At 39.7% G+C, this 18,939-nt stretch overlaps 1 protein-coding gene across 5 annotated transcripts in view; it reads right to left on the bottom strand.

Moving 5' to 3' along the window:
- RERG (RAS like estrogen regulated growth inhibitor) overlaps positions 1 to 18,939 on the bottom strand; it is a 107,004-nt gene that overhangs the window by 33,417 nt on the left and 54,648 nt on the right. For 3 of the 5 annotated variants that reach the window (XM_027129521.1, XM_027129522.1, XM_027129526.1), the window contains exons 1-3: positions 10,793 to 10,916; positions 10,167 to 10,256; positions 8,173 to 8,207 (exon numbers count right to left, since the gene is read on the bottom strand). The exons of 1 other annotated variant lie outside the window; for it this stretch is intronic. In XM_027129521.1, coding sequence (XP_026985322.1) covers positions 8,173 to 8,207; positions 10,167 to 10,256; positions 10,793 to 10,845 — 178 coding nt within the window. In that variant the 5' untranslated portion in view covers positions 10,846 to 10,916. Of the gene's footprint in view, positions 1 to 8,172; positions 8,208 to 10,166; positions 10,257 to 10,792; positions 10,917 to 18,939 lie in introns of those variants that run through there. One more of the 5 variants, XM_027129523.1, reaches the window with a different exon arrangement.

Here is an 18,939-nt window from a genome sequence, read left to right as displayed (position 1 = left end):
AAAATTTTCTCCTATTTTTTTATTAATTCTTCTCAGGCTTTCCTTATGTAAGCTGAATTCTGACACTTAATTCTTAGCATTTCATTAGAATATTAAAATGTATCATTATTATTTAAAGCAAAAAAATATGTACCCACATCTATTATAGAAAAAGGAAACACCATGTTAGGCACTGTTAGTGGGGGAGGGGAATGAAATATAGACACACAAAACAGAACTTATACCCAGGGCTTTGCAGTTCTGATGGGGAGGTGGATGCTCACTAGTACCAGTAATACAGGGCAGAATGTGACCTGTGTTATACATTGGCGGGGCAGAGTTCTCCTCTGTAGAAGAGTATGGGAGATTTAACACTAATGCAAGAAACTCCAGTTTTAGTAATTTATCCCCAAAGATGTTTTCGACAAATACAGAAAGATATGCGTACCTAGGTGATTCCTATGTCAGTATTTAGCCTATCTGTACTGAACATTAGCCATCTTGACAGAATTTGGAGTTAATAGGAAATAAAATATTTAAAAGACAGTGTGTATACATACTTATGTATATGTGTATAAATGATATCTAGGGCCAGCCTACAGACCCTTACTATCCCCTTCTGTGCCTGTGGCAGACATTACTAATTGATCATGGCATACTTTGCTAGTGCTCTCACCATGGCCTATGATCCTTCTTGACATATTGATCCTGATAGTTGCTACCAGTTGACTGAGGCGATGCAAGATGAGTGCATTTTATCATCCAGGATATAGGCACATCCTTGTGCCATGCTCCTCGGATCTGTTGTCGTCCTCGGGAGCAATGAAGGGAAGGCAGTGCAGGTGGAGACCTGAGGTTTCTCACTTTTGCTTCTGCCACAGCAGCTCCTCTGGTTAACATTTTGCACTTCAAAGTAAGATTTCTTTGGGGCAATGGACTTGTTACTAAGAATTTGAAAAATATTAAAACTTTCCAATGTGGTCCCTTTCTGTCTTCCTACAATCTTCCTAATTAATAAAGACAAGATCTCTGATATTAAACAGTTGGTTCTGTGTGGAAAACACAGTTTACGGATGACCGTATAACATGCTTCCAAGCACACCAGCAAGCGAACTATCTATTCCATCCATGAGATACTTTGCTGTAGATACCACAACTGTGCTTACTCTTTTTATTCTTTTAATTTCTTGATATTTCATTCACATTATGGTATTTAACTATGTCAAAAATGAGTTATTTTTATTGTGGAAGTAAATTTAAACTTGTGTACTTTCATGCTGCAGAGCAACTAAGCCCGTGCGCCACAACTACTGAGCCGGTGCTCTAGAGCCCACGAGCCACAACTACTGAGCTCACGTGCTGCAAATTCTGAGGCCTGCGCGCCTAGAGCCCATGCTCAGCAAGAAAGAGAAGGCAGCGCAATGAGAAACCCGCACACCTCAACTAAGAGTAGCCCCTGCTCACCGCAACTAGAGAAAGCCCGCACAGCAACAAAGACTCAACGCAGCCAAAAATAAATTAATTAATATAAATTTATTTTTAAAAAAAAAACTCATGTGCTTTGCAGGAGCAACTAATTATTAACTGATTTTATTTTTTAAATCCAAAAATTATTTAGATCAAACTATCTTTTGTTCTAATGGTTTTAAAGATAAAAAGTGGCCTCTAATTCTCTTATATAGGTTAAAAGTTAACTCTCTAAAGAGTGTAAATTGCTATAATTATTTTGGAAAAGTATACGGCAATAAATACTAAAGCTAAAAATATGCTTACGCTATGACCCAACAATTCCACTCCTAGGTATTAATCCAATGGAAAGGGTTAATCCTTTCCAATCCAAAAGTCATGTACAAGCATTATTTTGGTAGCAATATTCATCATATTAGTCCCAAACTGGAAATCTTCCAAATGTCCAAGAGTAGAATGGGTACATTGTGATGTGTCAATGGCTATAACGCTATATAGTAACGTGGATAAATCTTGCAAACGTAAAACTAAGTGAATGAAGTCAGACATAAAATGGGTTGTCCTGTATACTTCCATGGATGTAATGTTTAAAAACAGGCCAACCAACCTATGTGCTGGAAATGAACTTAGCAGTGACTGTTGGAGGCATTAGAGACTGGATGCAGGCACGAGGGCACTTTCCAAGGTCTGGCAAAGTTACGGTGCTGACTTCCCAGGTGATCTCATTGGTGAAAATTAGCACAGCTTTAAACTTATGATTTGTGCATTTTTCTATATATAGCTTATACTTCAATAAAAATTAAAGAAACAAAGTAATAGTTAACCCACCACATCCAACCACATCGGAAATAAGATGGCAAGCTCAGGCTTTATAGATAGTCAGATCTGGGCTAGGATTTAGGTCTAGGGGTAACTTGCCACGTGATTTGGACAAGTCACTGAGGTTCTCTGTTTCATGTTCGTTGTCTGAAACAGGGCAAGAATATCTAACTCATAGGATTGTTATGGTTACATAACAATCACATAACAATTCAAGACTTTCCAAGCATGGGCTCTAGGCGTGCGGGCTTCAGTAGTTGTGGCTCGCGGGCTCTAGAGCGCAGGCTTAGTAGGATTGAGCCTATAACAATCATGGGATTGTTATGGTTACATAACAATTACAGAGTGCTTCCCAGGTACAGAGCGTTCAATGGCATAATGAATAAAGAAGAATGTAGTATAATGTCTAATATATCATCACAATATAGTAATAATGACATCTAATAATTACAGAGTGCTTCCCAGGTACCCAGATCTGTTCTAGGGACTTAATTTTCTCCTAAAAACCCTGCAGGGCAGGGCCTTTACTTGACAAAGGAGGAAACTGTAGAACAGACTTTAGACTCATCCAAGATCACACAGCTATTAGGGGGAAAAGCCAGAATTAAAATTCAATCGGGCTACATACTTAAGCACTGTATTATCTTGTGTAATAAGAACCTAATAAATGGTAGTTATTACTATTACAAGAACAAATCCTGGCAGAGATATGGGAGGCTATAGGGAAAAATTGACTTTGGGCTAAATTGCTGTACTCCATGAGGCAAATGGTGACTCTCGGGTTAGGCTTTGAAATTCTGTGCTAACTAAATAAATAGCTTCTATTATTGTTATGCAATTAGCAGACCTAATTTGAGACAGAAAATGAAAGTAAACAAATGCCGTATTATCATTGCACTTTATGAATTGAGAAAACAGCTGCGAAGAAGGTTAATGACATGCTCATCCTCAGTCCATTAATGCCTGTTCCCTGAGGTTATGCACTCCAGGGAAGCAGGATACCTTGTCAGCCTACATCTAAAATCCGTCTTGGCTTTGGTGGAATTCCAGATAATTTTTTTGCCTCTGTCTTTTCAACATTTCCTATAATGAACACACTTTATTTCACTGTGGAAAACTCACTTTAAAAATAAAATGAAGTACAAACAAAGACCAATCTCTGTAAGGCAATAAGAACCACATGTCTTGTAAATGGAAAACATGCCGATTTCTCCTTTGTGTCTTGGAAGCAACTTGCCAGACACACAGTCCACAGCTTTGAACTTGAGTGTGTTTACATAAACACACTCAAGCCAAGGGTTTGCACGCAACAGTTAAATTGCACCCACACTGGCATCTGACAGACTTGGAAGGGTAACAACTGGTATTCATTTCAGTTGAATTCACCTTAGGTGTCTCTTACAAACCACACACCAGCAATATTTGTAGTAGACTGTAACATCCCAAGTCAATGAAAGAAAAGCCTGTTCATGCTGAGGTGGGGGCGTACTAAGTGATAGCTAAAGGTAAAATAGAGTGTCCAGGAATTGAGTGACGTAAGAGGATCGTTAATCCACCAGAGGGCACTACCAGTAAAGACAATAATTTCTCAGGAAAAGTGTCCATCCCTCCCACCCTCCAACTGTGTTTTTTTTTTTTTTATAAAGATGTATGAAGTTTATTTATTTATTTATTTTGGCCACACGGAGTGGCTTGCAGGATCTTAGTTCCCCAACCTGGGATTGAACCCATGCCCTCAGGGCCCTCAGCAGTGAAAGGGAGGAGTCCTAACCACTGGATGCCAGGGAACTCCCTCACCCCCCAATTCTAAGCAGAGAAAGCTGATGGGATTAGGTCAACCTAATTCCATTTTATTCTGCTTGCTCTTTCTGCATAAATCAGGTGAGGTCTTTCCTCCCTGTGAAGGGATCGATGGACTATGGGTAACCTTTACTCTTATGACTCAAATTGCCGTCATCATTTGATTGTAAACATGTCATTTTACAATAAATGTCGAGTGTTTCCCATGGGCTAAGTCCTGAGCTTGTCACCATGACGATAATAAATTAACTACAAGACCACTCTCTTGCCTGCAGGTTGGAAAGAAATAGCTTCTGGGATAACCAAGTGGCACATGAAATAACCCAGGAACTAAAAATATTAGAAGGTTGGTGTTATTTTGTTTTGCATTGCTAATTACTGTTGTTGAGTGATGGGAAAATTGGCCACGGTCATTTTGGAAAGCCATCTGAGGAAAGCAGAGAAGGATGTACTACTAGAATAGGCAGAAAGGAAAGCAGAACCCAGCATCAGCAAAGTCACAGAAGTAGAAATTTCATTACTAATGGAAACTAATGCCTTTCATTTAATATTTATGGCTGTCTACATTGATTTAGAAAACTTCTAAATGCACCAGTTCACCTACTTTAGAGACCAAGTGATATATCTGTCCCACCTACTGTAATAAGTGGGCTTTTCATGTTTTCTGAAGCTGTTATCTATAGTGTTTTATTTTCCCTAACAGAGTAGACTCTGAAGCAAGCCATCTCTGGGAGAGGAACACAGTAGGGGTTTGCTCCAAGAACAAAGAACACATGACATCACCCCATTTGTGTCACTGAAATTCAAGTCATGTAGCAGTGCCCTAGGGGTGAAGTTTTGTTTTGTTTTGCAGTACGCGGGCCTCTCACTGCTGTGGCTTCTCCCTCTGCGGAGCACAGGCTCTGGACGCGCAGGCTCAGCGGCCATGGCTCACAGGCCCAGCCGCTCCGCGGCATGTGGGATCTTCCCGGCCCGGGGCACAAACCCGTGCTCCCTGCACCAGCAGGCAGACTCTCAACCACTCCGCCACCAGGGAAGCCCCCTAGGGTTGAAGTTTAACACTGACAACCTGAATTGAGAAAACCAACCCAGCTGGAACACCTCCCTGTGGTTTCCCATGTACTAGGAATAGAAATTTGCAATGAACAAATATAGTTTTTAACATTTAATTTTCCCATAGTATTGGAAATTTAATAGAACTTTTTTTGATTGGAACCAGATTTATACACATATTCTTAGATACTAAAGCCTAATACAATTGTATTACTATTTGGAGGAGAAAAAAGGATTCTTTTGTCATAGTAACTCTTCAGAAAGAACACTGCTTTTCACTTATATTAAATTCTCTACTGTTTATGTTATGCTACTTAGGAAAGTGCTATTTTCTTGTTAAATTAATATGTGTGGACAAGCATTTACTCACCACACATCAACATGACCTCCTTATAAGTCATCACTCCTAATATTTATGGTCTAAGAATGAGGTAGTTTGGGTGAGTCACAGATTTATACTTAGCCCAGAGATTAAGAAAAAAATTAACACCACAATTTCCCTTAAGTAATGGAAAAAATTTGACTTGTTACACATTTATTTTCTGGGTCAGTGTTTTTCCAGCAAGTCCACAGAGCCCTGGGTTTAGCCCAGGTTTCTTTATGTTTTCTTGAAAGGAAGAAAGGGGGGAGTTGTGATGGATGCTTAATTTTAAATTTGATTACAATCGTTTGCTACTTTAAGAGAACATATCTAACCGTATCTAACCATCTAATGTGACGGTTACTATTCTGAAAAATATGAAGCAGTAGTACAGACTTTGAATATTACAAATGAATGAAACTGAATTAAGTCTCCCAAGTAGCAGGGCCCCAGACATGTACTTTACTTACAAAAGAGATCCTTTACTCACTCTTTAAACATTTGCTTATCCAGTATAAAAGAGGGAGAGTCTAATGTTTATAAAATGAAGGGAGAGCGATGAAATTCAGAAAAATGCCAACAAGGTCTATGAGAAAACAGTAGGGAACCATAGTCCCTGGAAGACATAGGAATAATTGAATAGCATTGATAATTTACAGAAAAAGAACATTCATAGTGCATTACTTTTGGCATCCTATCATCTAAATAAGATGTCTAGAATAAATAAATTCACTGAAGGCAAATTATAGGATTCCCATAAATTTTACTAATAGTTACAAATTATCATCTCTGGTGATTTTTCAAGATAGATATTGTTATGGGTTGAATTGATATTGATATTGAAGTCCTAACCCCCAGTGCCCTTGAATATGACCTTATTTGGAAATAGGGTCTTTGCAGATGATCAAGTTAAGATGACATCATTAGGGTGGGCCCTCATCCAATATGACTACATTCTTATAAAAAGGAGAAATCTGGACACAGAGATAGACAAATACAGAGGGAAGACAGTGTGAAGACACAGGGAGAACACCGTCTGCAAGCCAAGGAATGTCTGAAGCTACCAGAAGCTAGGAGAGAGGCAGGAATAGATTCTCCCCTGCAGCTCTCAGAAGGAACCAGCTGTGCTGCTGACACCCTGATTTGACTTGCCTCCAGAACTGTAAGATAACACAGTTCTGTTGTTTGAGCCACCTAGTTTGTGGTACTTTGTTATGGCAGCCCCTGGAAACAAATCCAGATATATATTCCCGAGCCCTGTCTTTTGGCTTGTCATTTACCACTGAGTCTCCCTGGCCATCAACAGAGCACAGAAGTTGTGTCCAGATTGCCCTTAGATTCAACCATCTGATCCGGTTCTGGATCATGTCACACCGCCATTCAGCTAAGGCAAGTTCCTTTTAGAACTGGCCAGAGCAAAGCAATTAGGAGGGCGATTCTGTTGTAAAAACTCACATATTGCATTATGAAGCCAAACAAATTCTATTTTTATTATTATTCCTCATGAAGGAAGCAGTGGCCCCCAATAATTAGAAAAGAATCAGGGGTTGATTGTATTTCATTTTCTTCAAGGAAAATTTGGCCAAATAGCTAGAGTAGTCTGATTTGTGAAAATTTTGCAGAATGTAAAAAACACTGGAACTGGACTTCCCTGGTGGCACAGTGGTTAAGAATCCACCTGCTAATGCAGGGGACATGGGTTCGAGCTCTGGTCCGGGAAGGTCCCACATGCCACAGAGCAACTAAGCCCGTGCACCACAACTACCGAGCCTGTGCTCTAGAGCCCACGAGCTACAACTACTGAAGCCCACGCGCCTAGAGCCTGTGCTCCACAACAAGAGAAGCCACCGCAGAGAGAAGCCCGGGCACTGCAACAAAGAGTATCCCCTACTCTCCACAACTAGAGAAAGCCCGTGCAAAGCAACGAAGACCCAACACAGCCAAAAATAAATACATAAATAAATAAACTTATAAAAAACAAAACAAAACACTGAAACTACAAGAAGCTACCATAGACATCCACTGATGGCCAGAAGTCTTCTGGTGCTTCCATAATGTGGCAGTTCATTGGTCCCCTGCCCAACAGGGTAATAATGTAGATTAAAACTTGTCTCAGTCACACTCAGAAATCACGTTTATAAACATTACCTCTGATATTGTTTGGGGCAGATGAAGACTTAAAAACTTGCATGCAAGCAGAATTTTTACATTACAGTTTTCAAGATACATTAAACTTCAGAATGGGTCTGCCCTAATATTTGATGAAGGAGCCTTGGAGAAGCTAATTTAAATGTGATGATAGTATCACACATTTTCCATTTTTGAAATGTAAGTTACACATGCTTAGGCATTTAGACACTGATGTCACACTGTCTTGATCCTTGCTCTATAGAGACTTGGGAAAGAAACTGAATAGTATATGTATAAAATGATCGGTTATGATGAGAAACTCAGCTAAGACCTATTCAGACTGCATAAATAAATAAATAATAAAATAAAATAAAGAGACCAAATAAGGAAACCTAAATGAAGAAAATATAAAGAAAAAAAAAAAAAAGAAAAGAAAAAACAAACAAAAAGGAAAGGAAGCAGACATTGTATTTAGAATATATAAACACCACTAAGTTTTTTCGTCCTTCATTTTCAGGAAGGGTCTATGATGCATTGTAACTATCAGAAAAATATGCACACACCTGGGGCAACTTCTGTAGGTGTGACCAGAATCTGCCTGTTGGAAAATAAAGGATGAAAAACATGAAATTAGAGAAAATGACACATAAAAGGACAACTTAAGTTTCCAGCAAAGTAAATATATGGCTAAGTTAATCAACCCTCCAGCAAAGTCCTCCTGGGATGCGTTTTCACAGGAAAATGAGGGTGGAGAGGATCACAAGAGTCTTGGCTCTGATCTACCCCCGTGGCCTACTGACACGGGCCCAGCTCCCCAGAGCACTGGGGTCGCACTGGAGCAGCTGCTGGAAGAGCTGCTTTCATTGAAATTGAGTAGGAAGGAGTACAGGCAGTGGGGCTGGGCAGAATAATAACTGCCCAATCTTCTGGGACCTGGAAGGGGTGAGGGCTAAAGGGAGGAGAAGGTTCCTGAAGCACTGGGTAGGACACGCTTGGTAGGACCTAACAATCATCTTGTTCTAGCATTTAGAGCTTTTCTCCATTCCTGGGGTCACTGCAATTTTCCGGGGGACTCTGAAAGCAGCCAGTTGTTAAGCCAGGGTATTCCCCACTCAGGCTATAAAGGGGTTCATGCTACAGAGTAGAATTCCTAACCATTTTCATGCCATGGACCATTTTGGCATAGCCTGTATATTGATTCTCAGAATAATATTTTATAATATATAACATAAAAAGTGTAATTACAAATAAAACCTAGGTTGAAATACTACTATTAAAATATTTTAAAATATTGATGTACTGTTTTAAAAATATTTAAAAACATTAAAAACACAAATTTTTGATATAGCAATTACATGCTTCTTTGTTAACATTTTAAATAAGATCTAGTCACGAGTTTAATTAATAATTATCTATGAATTATCATAATTTCAAGTAAATTATGAGTATAGATGACATGTTGAAATATCAGCAGCAACTGATATATATGACTGAAAATATCTGTGGTATCTATGGGTGACAGTTACCGGTATTGCTAACAACACTGTGCTTTGTATCAACATTTGTAATGGAAGGCAAGGCTAAAGTTCGCTTAAATGAAATTTAAAGGTTAGTGAAAAAGAAGATGAAATGTATTCCCATACAAGTTGACAGACCCTCTGAAGACTGCTTGGTGGGTCTGGACCTCAGGTTAGAAACATTGCTGTAGAGGTTTACCCATCCTGATACAGAAGTTTACCACAAATGCCACATCAGTTTTCGAGCAGTTGTATTATGATTACCTACTTCAAAAAAGTGTTAACTTAATCTCTATCTTTCTGGTGATTAAGAAGTCACTTCAAAATCTTGCAGTATGGGACTTCCCTGGTGGCGCAGTGGTTGAGAGTCCGCCTGCCGATGCAAGGGACACGGGTTCGTGCCCTGGTCCGGGAAGATCCCACATGCCGCGGAGAGGCTGGGCCCGTGAGCCATGGCCGCTGAGCCTGCGCGTCCGGAGCCCGTGTTCCGCAATGGGAGAGGCCACAACAGTGAGAGGCCCCCCAAAAATCTTGCAGTATAACCGAGAGGTAACAGTGTGAGGATCAAATACTATTGGCTTGTAGGTTGGAAGAATGTTAATGAAATTACTGGGTTCAGAAAACAGATAATAGTTTTGGTATTTTCTGTCTAAACCAAGATATGCAACAAATTCTGCAGGAGTGGATGACATTATCACTGCACCATGTGTCCTCAGGGCGGGGAAGAACAAGTAGAGCAGGGTATTCATTACAGTTAATAAAACAGGATAATTAAAGCCTAATGAGACTCTGAAGTCAGGCAGCATTTCATTCAAATCTCAACCCCACCGCTCATATTTGGCAAATGATTTTAACTCTCTAAACTTCAGTTATCTGAGCTGCCAAATGGAGATAAAAGTAGTGCCCATCTCAGAAATATTAAGGGATTACATGAGAAAATGCACGGTAATGTATTAAACCAGTGCCTGCCGTAAAGTATCCCTCGCCTGTCGTGAAATGAGAAAAGAAGGACCAGCTACAGATTAATAAACATCTCTCACCCTGTCTTCCCTTTCAGCTTCTTTTCTTGGACCTGCTCTAGGGTCTTCCCTTTAGCGGATGGGCTGTTTTTCATTCTGACCTCTGGATCTCTTCGGTTCAAGAAGGCAGGAAAAAGAAAAGAGGCCACTTAGATTGCATTTGAGGAAGATGCGCAGGACATAGCAGAATAGCTTAAAAATATTTGCAGTCAGCAGATAAGAGTGTAGGTCTGGTATCAGCTCTAAAATATTTTGTAATTTGGGGAAATAGTTTACAATCCAGCCACCCCCAGTTTTGCTTTGCCAAAATGTCAGCAGAGACATGCAAGAAGCTTGAGAACTAGCAAGTAATTTTTCATACGAATTCCCACTAGCCGGGGTTGACTTGAAGGATATAATTTATGGCCATTCTTGGGAAACAACCATATTCCTGTTTCATGAAAATATGGTACTAAAACTGATCAACTGCTTCCTGTCCCTGAAGTGGTAGCTCTAAACTTACCAGGAGTGTCCCATTTTTACTCTTTTTGGCTTCCACCTTATACTTAAGGATGCAAAAAGTAAAAACAAAACCACAAAAAAGAACTCTAACTCCAAAACACACAAAGATAACTGATGACTAGGAAATGAGAACTTAGGCTGCTTACTTCTGGAAGCTGGGCTTTTCTTTCTTATCACAGTGAAATTCAAATGATGCCATCTGCTGATAGGGAAATTTTGCTTTCCGATTTTTTGGGTCACTTTTTTGGAATATATTTTCAAACTTAGAAAAAACCTACAAAAACAGAATAAATAACTCTCATATACTCTTTATTGAGATTCACTCACTGTTTACAATTTGTTCCATTGGTTCTATCATTCTCTCTTTATATGATATATAATATATATAATTTGCATTTTTCTTTACCATTAGAGAGTAAGTTGGAGATATTGTGCATCCTTACCTCTAAGTATTTCAATATATATACTTAATAAGGATATTTTGTAATGTAACAAAATAATTACCAATATCAGAAAATTTAACAGTGACACAATAATGTTATCTAATCCACAGTCCTTATTCCAATTTCTTCAATTGTCCCCATAATGCACTTTATATTTACTTTTTTTTCCTGGTCCAGTATCTAATCCAGGATCAAACATTAAAATTAGTTATTATACATCTCTACTCGCTCTTAAATTGGAAGATTTCTTTAGTCTTTAAAAAAATATATTTCAAGCCTTTGACATTTTCAACGAGTACAAGGCATCTTGAAGAGTATACAGTTTTTGAATACGGACAAACTAAAATGTCCCTCAACTGGATTTGTCTAGCATTTCCTTGTGACTAGATTCAGCTTATGCATTTGGGGGCAGAAATGCAACAGAAGTGACAGTGTGTCCTTCTCTGTAAATCATATCAGAAGACACATGTTGTTGGTTTGTCCCATCGTTGGTGAAGTTAACTTTAATCACTTGATTTAGGTGGCATTTTTCAGGGTAAAGTTGTTATTTTTCTGTTTGCAATTAATAAATAATTTGTGAGAGATCCTCTAAGACTATGTAAATATCCTGATCCTCAACAAACTTTCACCCATTACTTTCAGCATCCGTGGATGACTCTTACCTTAATCAATTAGTACAATGGCTCCCAAGTGGTAGTTTTCTAAATCTGTCATTCTTTCTACACTTATTGGTTGGTATTCTACTGTAAGTTATTGTTTTTATCAACATAGACTCATATATTCTTATTTTATTCAAGGTTGTAATCCATTACTATCAATATTTTGTCCCAGAATTGTCCAGCAAGTGCCCTTTCAAGCTGGCTCCTGTGTCCTTTTGACAGGCCCCCATCATTTATTTGTTGAGCACAACAAAAATAGTATTTCATTCTTTTGAAAAATTTGCTGCCTTGCTATACAGAAATGAATCTTTGGTTCTTACACAAAGATGATTCATTTTACTTTTACAGGAAGGAGAACAATGATTAATGATTGATTTAACTATGTATATGTATTTTTTAAAGTATGTATTTGGCTTTTCAGGATTTGTGGTTTCTTTATGTCAGTTATTGATTTCAGGCATTTTATATTTATGGAGGCAAGAATAAATCAGGCCAGAGCCAAAACAAACAACAAAAAATTCTAACCAAGTTTATCTTCCTGAGAACGGAAAAAGAGAGACTTGGTGGCTAGGAGACTTAGCTGAGGCCTTAGACAACGAAGGAAAATTGTGATAGTCCATTGTTCACATAAGAAGGAAGAGAGCAGTAGAGATTACCTTAAATGTTGGAAAACGAACAGAGAGAAAAATGCTCATAGCTATTTTTCTTTGTATAAATCTGCAAATATGTTTCATTAGAATGGCGGATATACTCTCTGTAGTTGAGCAGGTTTTTTGGGGTGTTCTATATATATAGTAGCACATTTGTGTCATTTTTGTTTTAAATCCTTTCCTTGATACTGTACTGAAAGAAATAGTGTTAGGTTGTGCGGATTTCACTAATTCTCAGTCTGCAGCACTGTGATCCTTGTTGGGGAGCACAGTAGCCTTGTTGGTCCCAGGCCACTTCATGAGCTAGAATGCAGCACGTGAGGACTGAAGAGATGCAAGAGATGTGCAGACACCACTGAAATATGGCTCTTTAAAGCCCACATATTTGGAAAAGTTTGTAAAGCCTCCATCCATAAAGAAAACATAAAAGAACCATACAGTAGAAGGTATGCAGCATTTGGAGTGTGACCTCAGAAATGTCTGTTAACCTTTAAACCACAATTTCATCATCCCTAAAACAGGTATGATAATAATACTTACCTTACCTATCCCACAGGTTATTATAGTAAAAAAAAAATCTGTACAATAAAATACTTGGCATGGACAAAGAGTCATATTAATTATGATCACACTTCATTGAAGGACATTTGAGGACATTATATTGAGTGTTGGAAATTAAGAATCCATTTGCCCCCATCACATGGATGGTAGCATAGTGGAGATGAAAATTTAAGAACTGAGTTGGAAAAATACATCTTGAGATGCTCAGTAAGCATTAAAGCCTAAAGGAATCATGCTTCTTGCAAGTAGAAACATCACTGAATGTTCCAGTCTATCTGGTATGAAATATGCCACCGCATCACACAGCAAAACCTTCATATATGGGCAATTGTAAGGAAAACCTCATAGTCAATGCAAGTATATTCTTTGGAGCCCCTCTATCTCCCCTTGAAGCACTCTCTTATCTCAGGGGTAAGCTAGTTACTGAAACCCCCTTGTACAGTGCACAGACCTGCTCTCCATACTCTGGGCCTTCTTTCTGCCTTCTTCCCATTTATATCTTGCCTCTTCAGGAACTAGCCAGATTCCCTTCACTCAGTGTGAATGGCTGATGTACTCAATTAATTCTCCTAGAAATACATGCGTTTTAGAAGAGATTTTAGGGATTCATTCATTCATTCAATAGATATTTATCAAGCACCTATTAGGTGTTAGGAGTTTGGACTCTGACCATGCAAGAAGAAACACAATCTCTGCACTCGTGTAGTTACAGTTTGGTGATGAGAGAAATAAACAATCAATAATGTCAATAACAATCATAATAATAACAGCAAACCATATTGTTGAGCACTTACCAATTGCCAGGCACTGTTCTAAGTGTTTTACATAAAAAAATCCTCCCCCCAAACACGGACGTATATGCAGTTATTATTCTCACTTCAGAATCTTAAAAATTAAGTCTTGTGAAGCTTAAGTAACTTTCACATGGTTATTTCCTGGCAGAATTTAGAACCAGTCTGTCTCCAGTAGCTGTTCTCCTTGGTAAAGAGAGTAGAGGGCATCATAGAAGCATGCTCTAACCCATGCTAGGGGTAGAAATGAAAAGCTTTCCTGAGGAAGTGTTGAATAAACTGAGATTTGAAAGATGAGATACCAGCTTAATCAAAATGAATCTCATGAAGCTTTAGGGGTCCTCACACAGGACAATGGCAGGGGAATGGGAAGAGGAAGGTTTGAGAGCAAAAGAATCCGAATCTCATAGTTGAAATGTTTAACTACTCTGGTTATGCACAAAATTGACCAAGGCCCATACATAACCCTGACGAGGCATTGCCACCAGGATAAAACATGGGTGGCTCAATCAGAATAAAGGAAAAACTCGGGGGATCAAGTCTTCCAGTATACCAAAACTAAGATATTCCAAGCTAAGAAGAGTGGGACAGCTTGGGTCTATGAATACTAACTACACAAACCGAACACGCAGAACCAAAAGCCCATTGGTCTTTTCTCTCACACTTAGCACTGCTTCTAGGGCAAAAGGATAATATTAAGCATGCATCACACATTAAAGGAAAAAAGGGGTAATATGGATGGGAGTATTGAAGTGGGAAAAGCCAGCAGAGAAAAGTTTTTCTTTCTTTGCTCATGACAATCTCTTTTGTTCTCAAGGAGGGAAAATAAAGCATGAACAGTGAAAAAAAAAAAAAAAAGCCAAATTTACTATACAGTTATAACTTTATATTTATGGGCTCTTGGAAATTATCTAGTCCAATTACCTTATTTCACTAATGTGAAAATGAACCCAGAAATGAAAGTCTTGCTTCTGGTCACACAGCTAATTACTGGCACCGTGAATAATGGAACCCAGGACTCCTTATAATGTACCAGACCTTGGAGTCCTATAATATACATATGTATTATGAAAAATTTAAATTCTACCATTAGCAGTAGCTTCACAGAGTGATATTCATGGTAAGCCTAAATTTTTGCTAAGAATTTTGACAAACTTTGCCGAAACAATACAAGTTATTGTTTTCTCTTGAGCCCCTGGCTGGGTTAATGAGGATCTCTAGCTTCATGGTGATATGGCATTTCTGCCCTTTGTTGAAATATGACAGATGTAGGTGGAGATGAGTGCTTTCTTTTTGCTGTGAGCCAACAATGCCAGAAGCACTGTAGAAACTCAAGCAGACATGACCCTTGCCAGGTGGCCTGATATTCAGATAGCAGAAAGGAATAACATAGTTGGAAAAGTGGATGACCCAGGCTGTAGGGAAGAAAGGATGGGAATTTACATTTATAATTTTATTTTGTGACTCATTGAGCCATTTTTCCTAGGTTGTATTTCAAACAATGCCAGCTAATTTTAAGATGAAGATATAGATTTGAGATGAAAAGGACACAATGACCCCAAGGAACTAAAATTCAACGTGGATGTGAACAATAAGGCTAGAAAGGGGAAATGTTTCCAGTAGAGGATAGGACATAAATCTGAAACAGGGGAAAGAGAGTAATTTAATAATCATATGGTCTCTGATGCAATTCCACATCTGCTCGGTGGAAGCGTACCCTAGGGTCCTGCCAGGAATACAGAAACCACCATAGATCTTTCAAACTGAAGGCACTTAATAGAGGGAAATTGTTATCCAAAACAGTGGAAGAACTGAGAAGCCGGTCAGGAGACGGGGAGGCAACAGCAGAAAGCTATAACCACAACTAGAGGTGATGGGACGGCAGGAGGAAGTGGAGGGCCTAGCGTTTGAAGACTTCCAGAAGGGGCTGGAGTCAGTGGAGACTGCCTTGTGAGAGATGGGCTCATGGAGGGAGGGGCTTTTTTGAGGTAATGAGAGCTCAAGAGGAAATGTTGATACTACAGGAAACACAGCAAGGAGCAGAGAGAGAAAGAGGGAGACATATGGTGGTTTTCCCTCCTTCCAGCCCTTCAAACTTCTGTCATTGCCTCGTACTGGCCAAACATACCAGGAAGGCAAAGGACATGGGAGCCTAGGAAATGTGGTTTCATTTGAGACAGAGAAGAGCAGAAAAAGGGCAGAAATGAATCTGAAATTACTCAGTTTGTTGACCAGAACACATAGCAGAGTTAATGAAGTCTGACTCTAGCAGATCCTGTTCCATTGATCTCTGAGCCAATCCTAAGTGAAGCAAGTTTTCCGTTAGGACCTCTGTTGCCATGGGGTCTGGATTTGTCCATCCTCCTCTTTAGTGCTTTTGAAGTAAGCTCCAAACTCATTGTCTATTTGCCAAACTTTAGAGTTTCCCTAAACAACCAAAGTGTTTGGTCTATTATAAAGTCAACCTCCAGCTCACCACAAGAGTCTACTCTGATCCTGAAACATTTTTCTGAGACTCTGAAAGCCTGTTAATAAGCAGCTCTTATGAACTCCCTCTGCTAAGGGATGTGAGTAAGGCCTGAACCCTTAAATCTGGATGAAGATATTGATCCAAAATGAACAGATCATCTGGTGTCTTGGTACAGCCACCTATGGGATGTTCTTGATCACACCAGTGTGTCCCCAGGCTCTGTGTCCCCACCTACCAGGTTGGGTCTCTTTGATATGGTCAATAACAGAATTTCCCAAGCAGCACCATGCCTTCATCCAAAGGCTACCAGCCTTGGGGGCAATACAGCCTCGATTCAGTTCTCTGCACTTGGATCCCCCCTGGCCCACTAAGCAGTCAAATTGAATTTTCCTTCTCTATCTGTCCTTCAGTAATTTGCCATCCACGAGAGAGATTAATTAGCACAAAATAGTCAAAGGTGTATGAGAATAAGATAGAAATAAAACTAAATTTCCTTGGGAAACTTGACATTTTGTCCCTGGAGAGAATCGAAAAGGGTGTGATGGAAGTTTTCCATTGAAGTGCTCTCTTCATAAAGCCAGGGTGCCACTTTGAAATTTTAAATATAAGAGCAAATAGCAAATAATCTTCTTGGCACTGAGGATCAAGGTCTCAATCTGCTCCACCAGAGCAGACTCTGAGCTAAGTAAAGAGGGGGAATGAAGTGTCCCGAAACCCCCAGTGGATTTGAGGACACAATCAGCTCCTCAACCACTTTTCTTCTCCCTTTGGCACTTGAGAGCTGAAGATAAGAGGAAGGCTCCTTGCTTCCCTGCTGAGCCCTGGTGGCATTAGTCATGGCAGGGCAGCAGCCACTCGAAGACTGCAAATTACAGCCCTGTGCCTCTGCATGCAAACTGTCCCAGTACCACTCAAGAGACTAGATTGGAAGCCCATATACCAACCCCTTCTTCTAGCCAACAATCTTTAAATTCTGCCAAGACCTTTTTTCACTAAAATAAAGTTGCTTGGCCTCCAAAAATAACATCTGTTGCTCAGAGTAACATTTTCAAACAACATAATAAACTGTACTTCCAGAAAATATACACTCTGTATCTCCCTAAGGGTCCTCGCAGAATGGATGATGTGGCATTCTGGGCTCCCTCCTTCTATGCACCGCCTGCCCTTAGGCAAATGGCTTTGCTGTCATGGGTGGTGCTAAGAGTTGCCATGTGGAAGGTGCCTTCATGTGCAGCGTGCGGTGACCAGAGAGGCTTTAAATGACAGCCCTACCCAGATTTGCTATGCAAGCTTTCACAAGCAGAACATTTTCCTTCTAAACTGGGGTCATGGTGCCCTGAAGTTAGTACCGCGGAGACCCAAGAAAGTTAAAAAATAACAATAACCATAACACTCCCAACTTGGTGCATTTTTAGATTCCCTGAAAATTAACTTTGCTTTCAGGGATCAGCTAACGCCCTCTCTCCAACATCCCAGGATTACTCTGCAATTTGCTAATCTTAGAACCATATCCTCTCCATCTCTCCCTGTCAATCTTCAGAGATAGAAGGAGGTGCTTTGATCATGGTCTGCTCCATGACTATAATAAGCTCCCCTGACCATCTCTTGGTGTAGGTCACTAATTACAGGAGAACTGGGAGAGGATATGGTGCTGTACAGTCATGAACAGCACTGGAGATAATTCAGAACACTCATTTCTGTATGTACAGGGTGGAGAAGGACTTAGATCCATGAAAACCCATCATTTATAATTTGGGCAATAATTCCAAAGACATTTGTATTGTTATTAACCTCTTCTGCCTTGGAAGAACCCTAACCCACCCCCAAGGCAATGCCTGTCTCTTCTGGAGCAGCTGTTTTCAAAGTTCAGAATCACCTGGAGGGCTTGTAGCATAGAGATTCAGGGACCCCAACTTCAAAGTTTCTGATTTGGTAGGTCTAGGGTGGGGCCTGAGAACTTGCATGTGCAAGATGATACTGACGCTGGTGTTCTGAGGACCACACACTGAGATTCACATTCTGGAGGGGCCAGCATATATGCTGGCTATAAAATAACCTATAAAATAACCAGCATATATGCTGGCTATAAAATAACCTATAAAATAACCCTTTAAATGTGCCTCAGAAACAAGCAGCCTCTTGAGTTGATTTTGATGGCAGCTGGAATAGAAAAAGGTGCTTTTAAAAAGGTGGATAGGGCTTCCCTGGTGGCGCAGTGGTTGAGAGTCCGCCTGCCGATGCAGGGGACACGGGTTCGTGCCCCGGTCCGGGAAGATCCCACATGCCGCGGAGCGGCTGGGCTCATGAGCCATGGCCGCTGAGCCTGCGCGTCCGGAGCCTGTGCTCCGCAACGGGAGAGGCCACAACAGTGAGAGGCCCGCGTACCACAAAAAAAAAAAAAAAAAAAGGTGGATAATGGATATAAACTTTTAAGATAGATGATATTGTTATATAAATAACATCCAAATAATATTTTTTTTCATGTAGACTTCACGTTTTAATATTTTTATAAAGACACAAAATCACCTGGTATCTTTGTTTAATCTTTTTACACCCCTCGGGCTATAAAAGTGAATAATGTTTTAATTGGTTCTTTACCCAAATCAAGGACAAAGCCTTTCAGACTGGCAACACAAATTTACAATTTGTCCTTTGAAAGTTGAATAAGAATTAGAAATTATGCCCTGAGAGAAGGTAAGGTCAATTTTCGACCTCATTT

This window comes from Aethalodelphis obliquidens, unplaced genomic scaffold (genome assembly GCF_003676395.1).
Source record: "Aethalodelphis obliquidens isolate GAN/ISIS:26980383/991018 unplaced genomic scaffold, ASM367639v1 scaffold36, whole genome shotgun sequence".
Classification (NCBI taxonomy): Eukaryota; Metazoa; Chordata; class Mammalia; order Artiodactyla; family Delphinidae; genus Aethalodelphis; species Aethalodelphis obliquidens.
The sequence above is the reverse complement of the archived record's forward strand: the minus strand, read 5'-3'. Positions and strand labels throughout refer to the sequence as shown.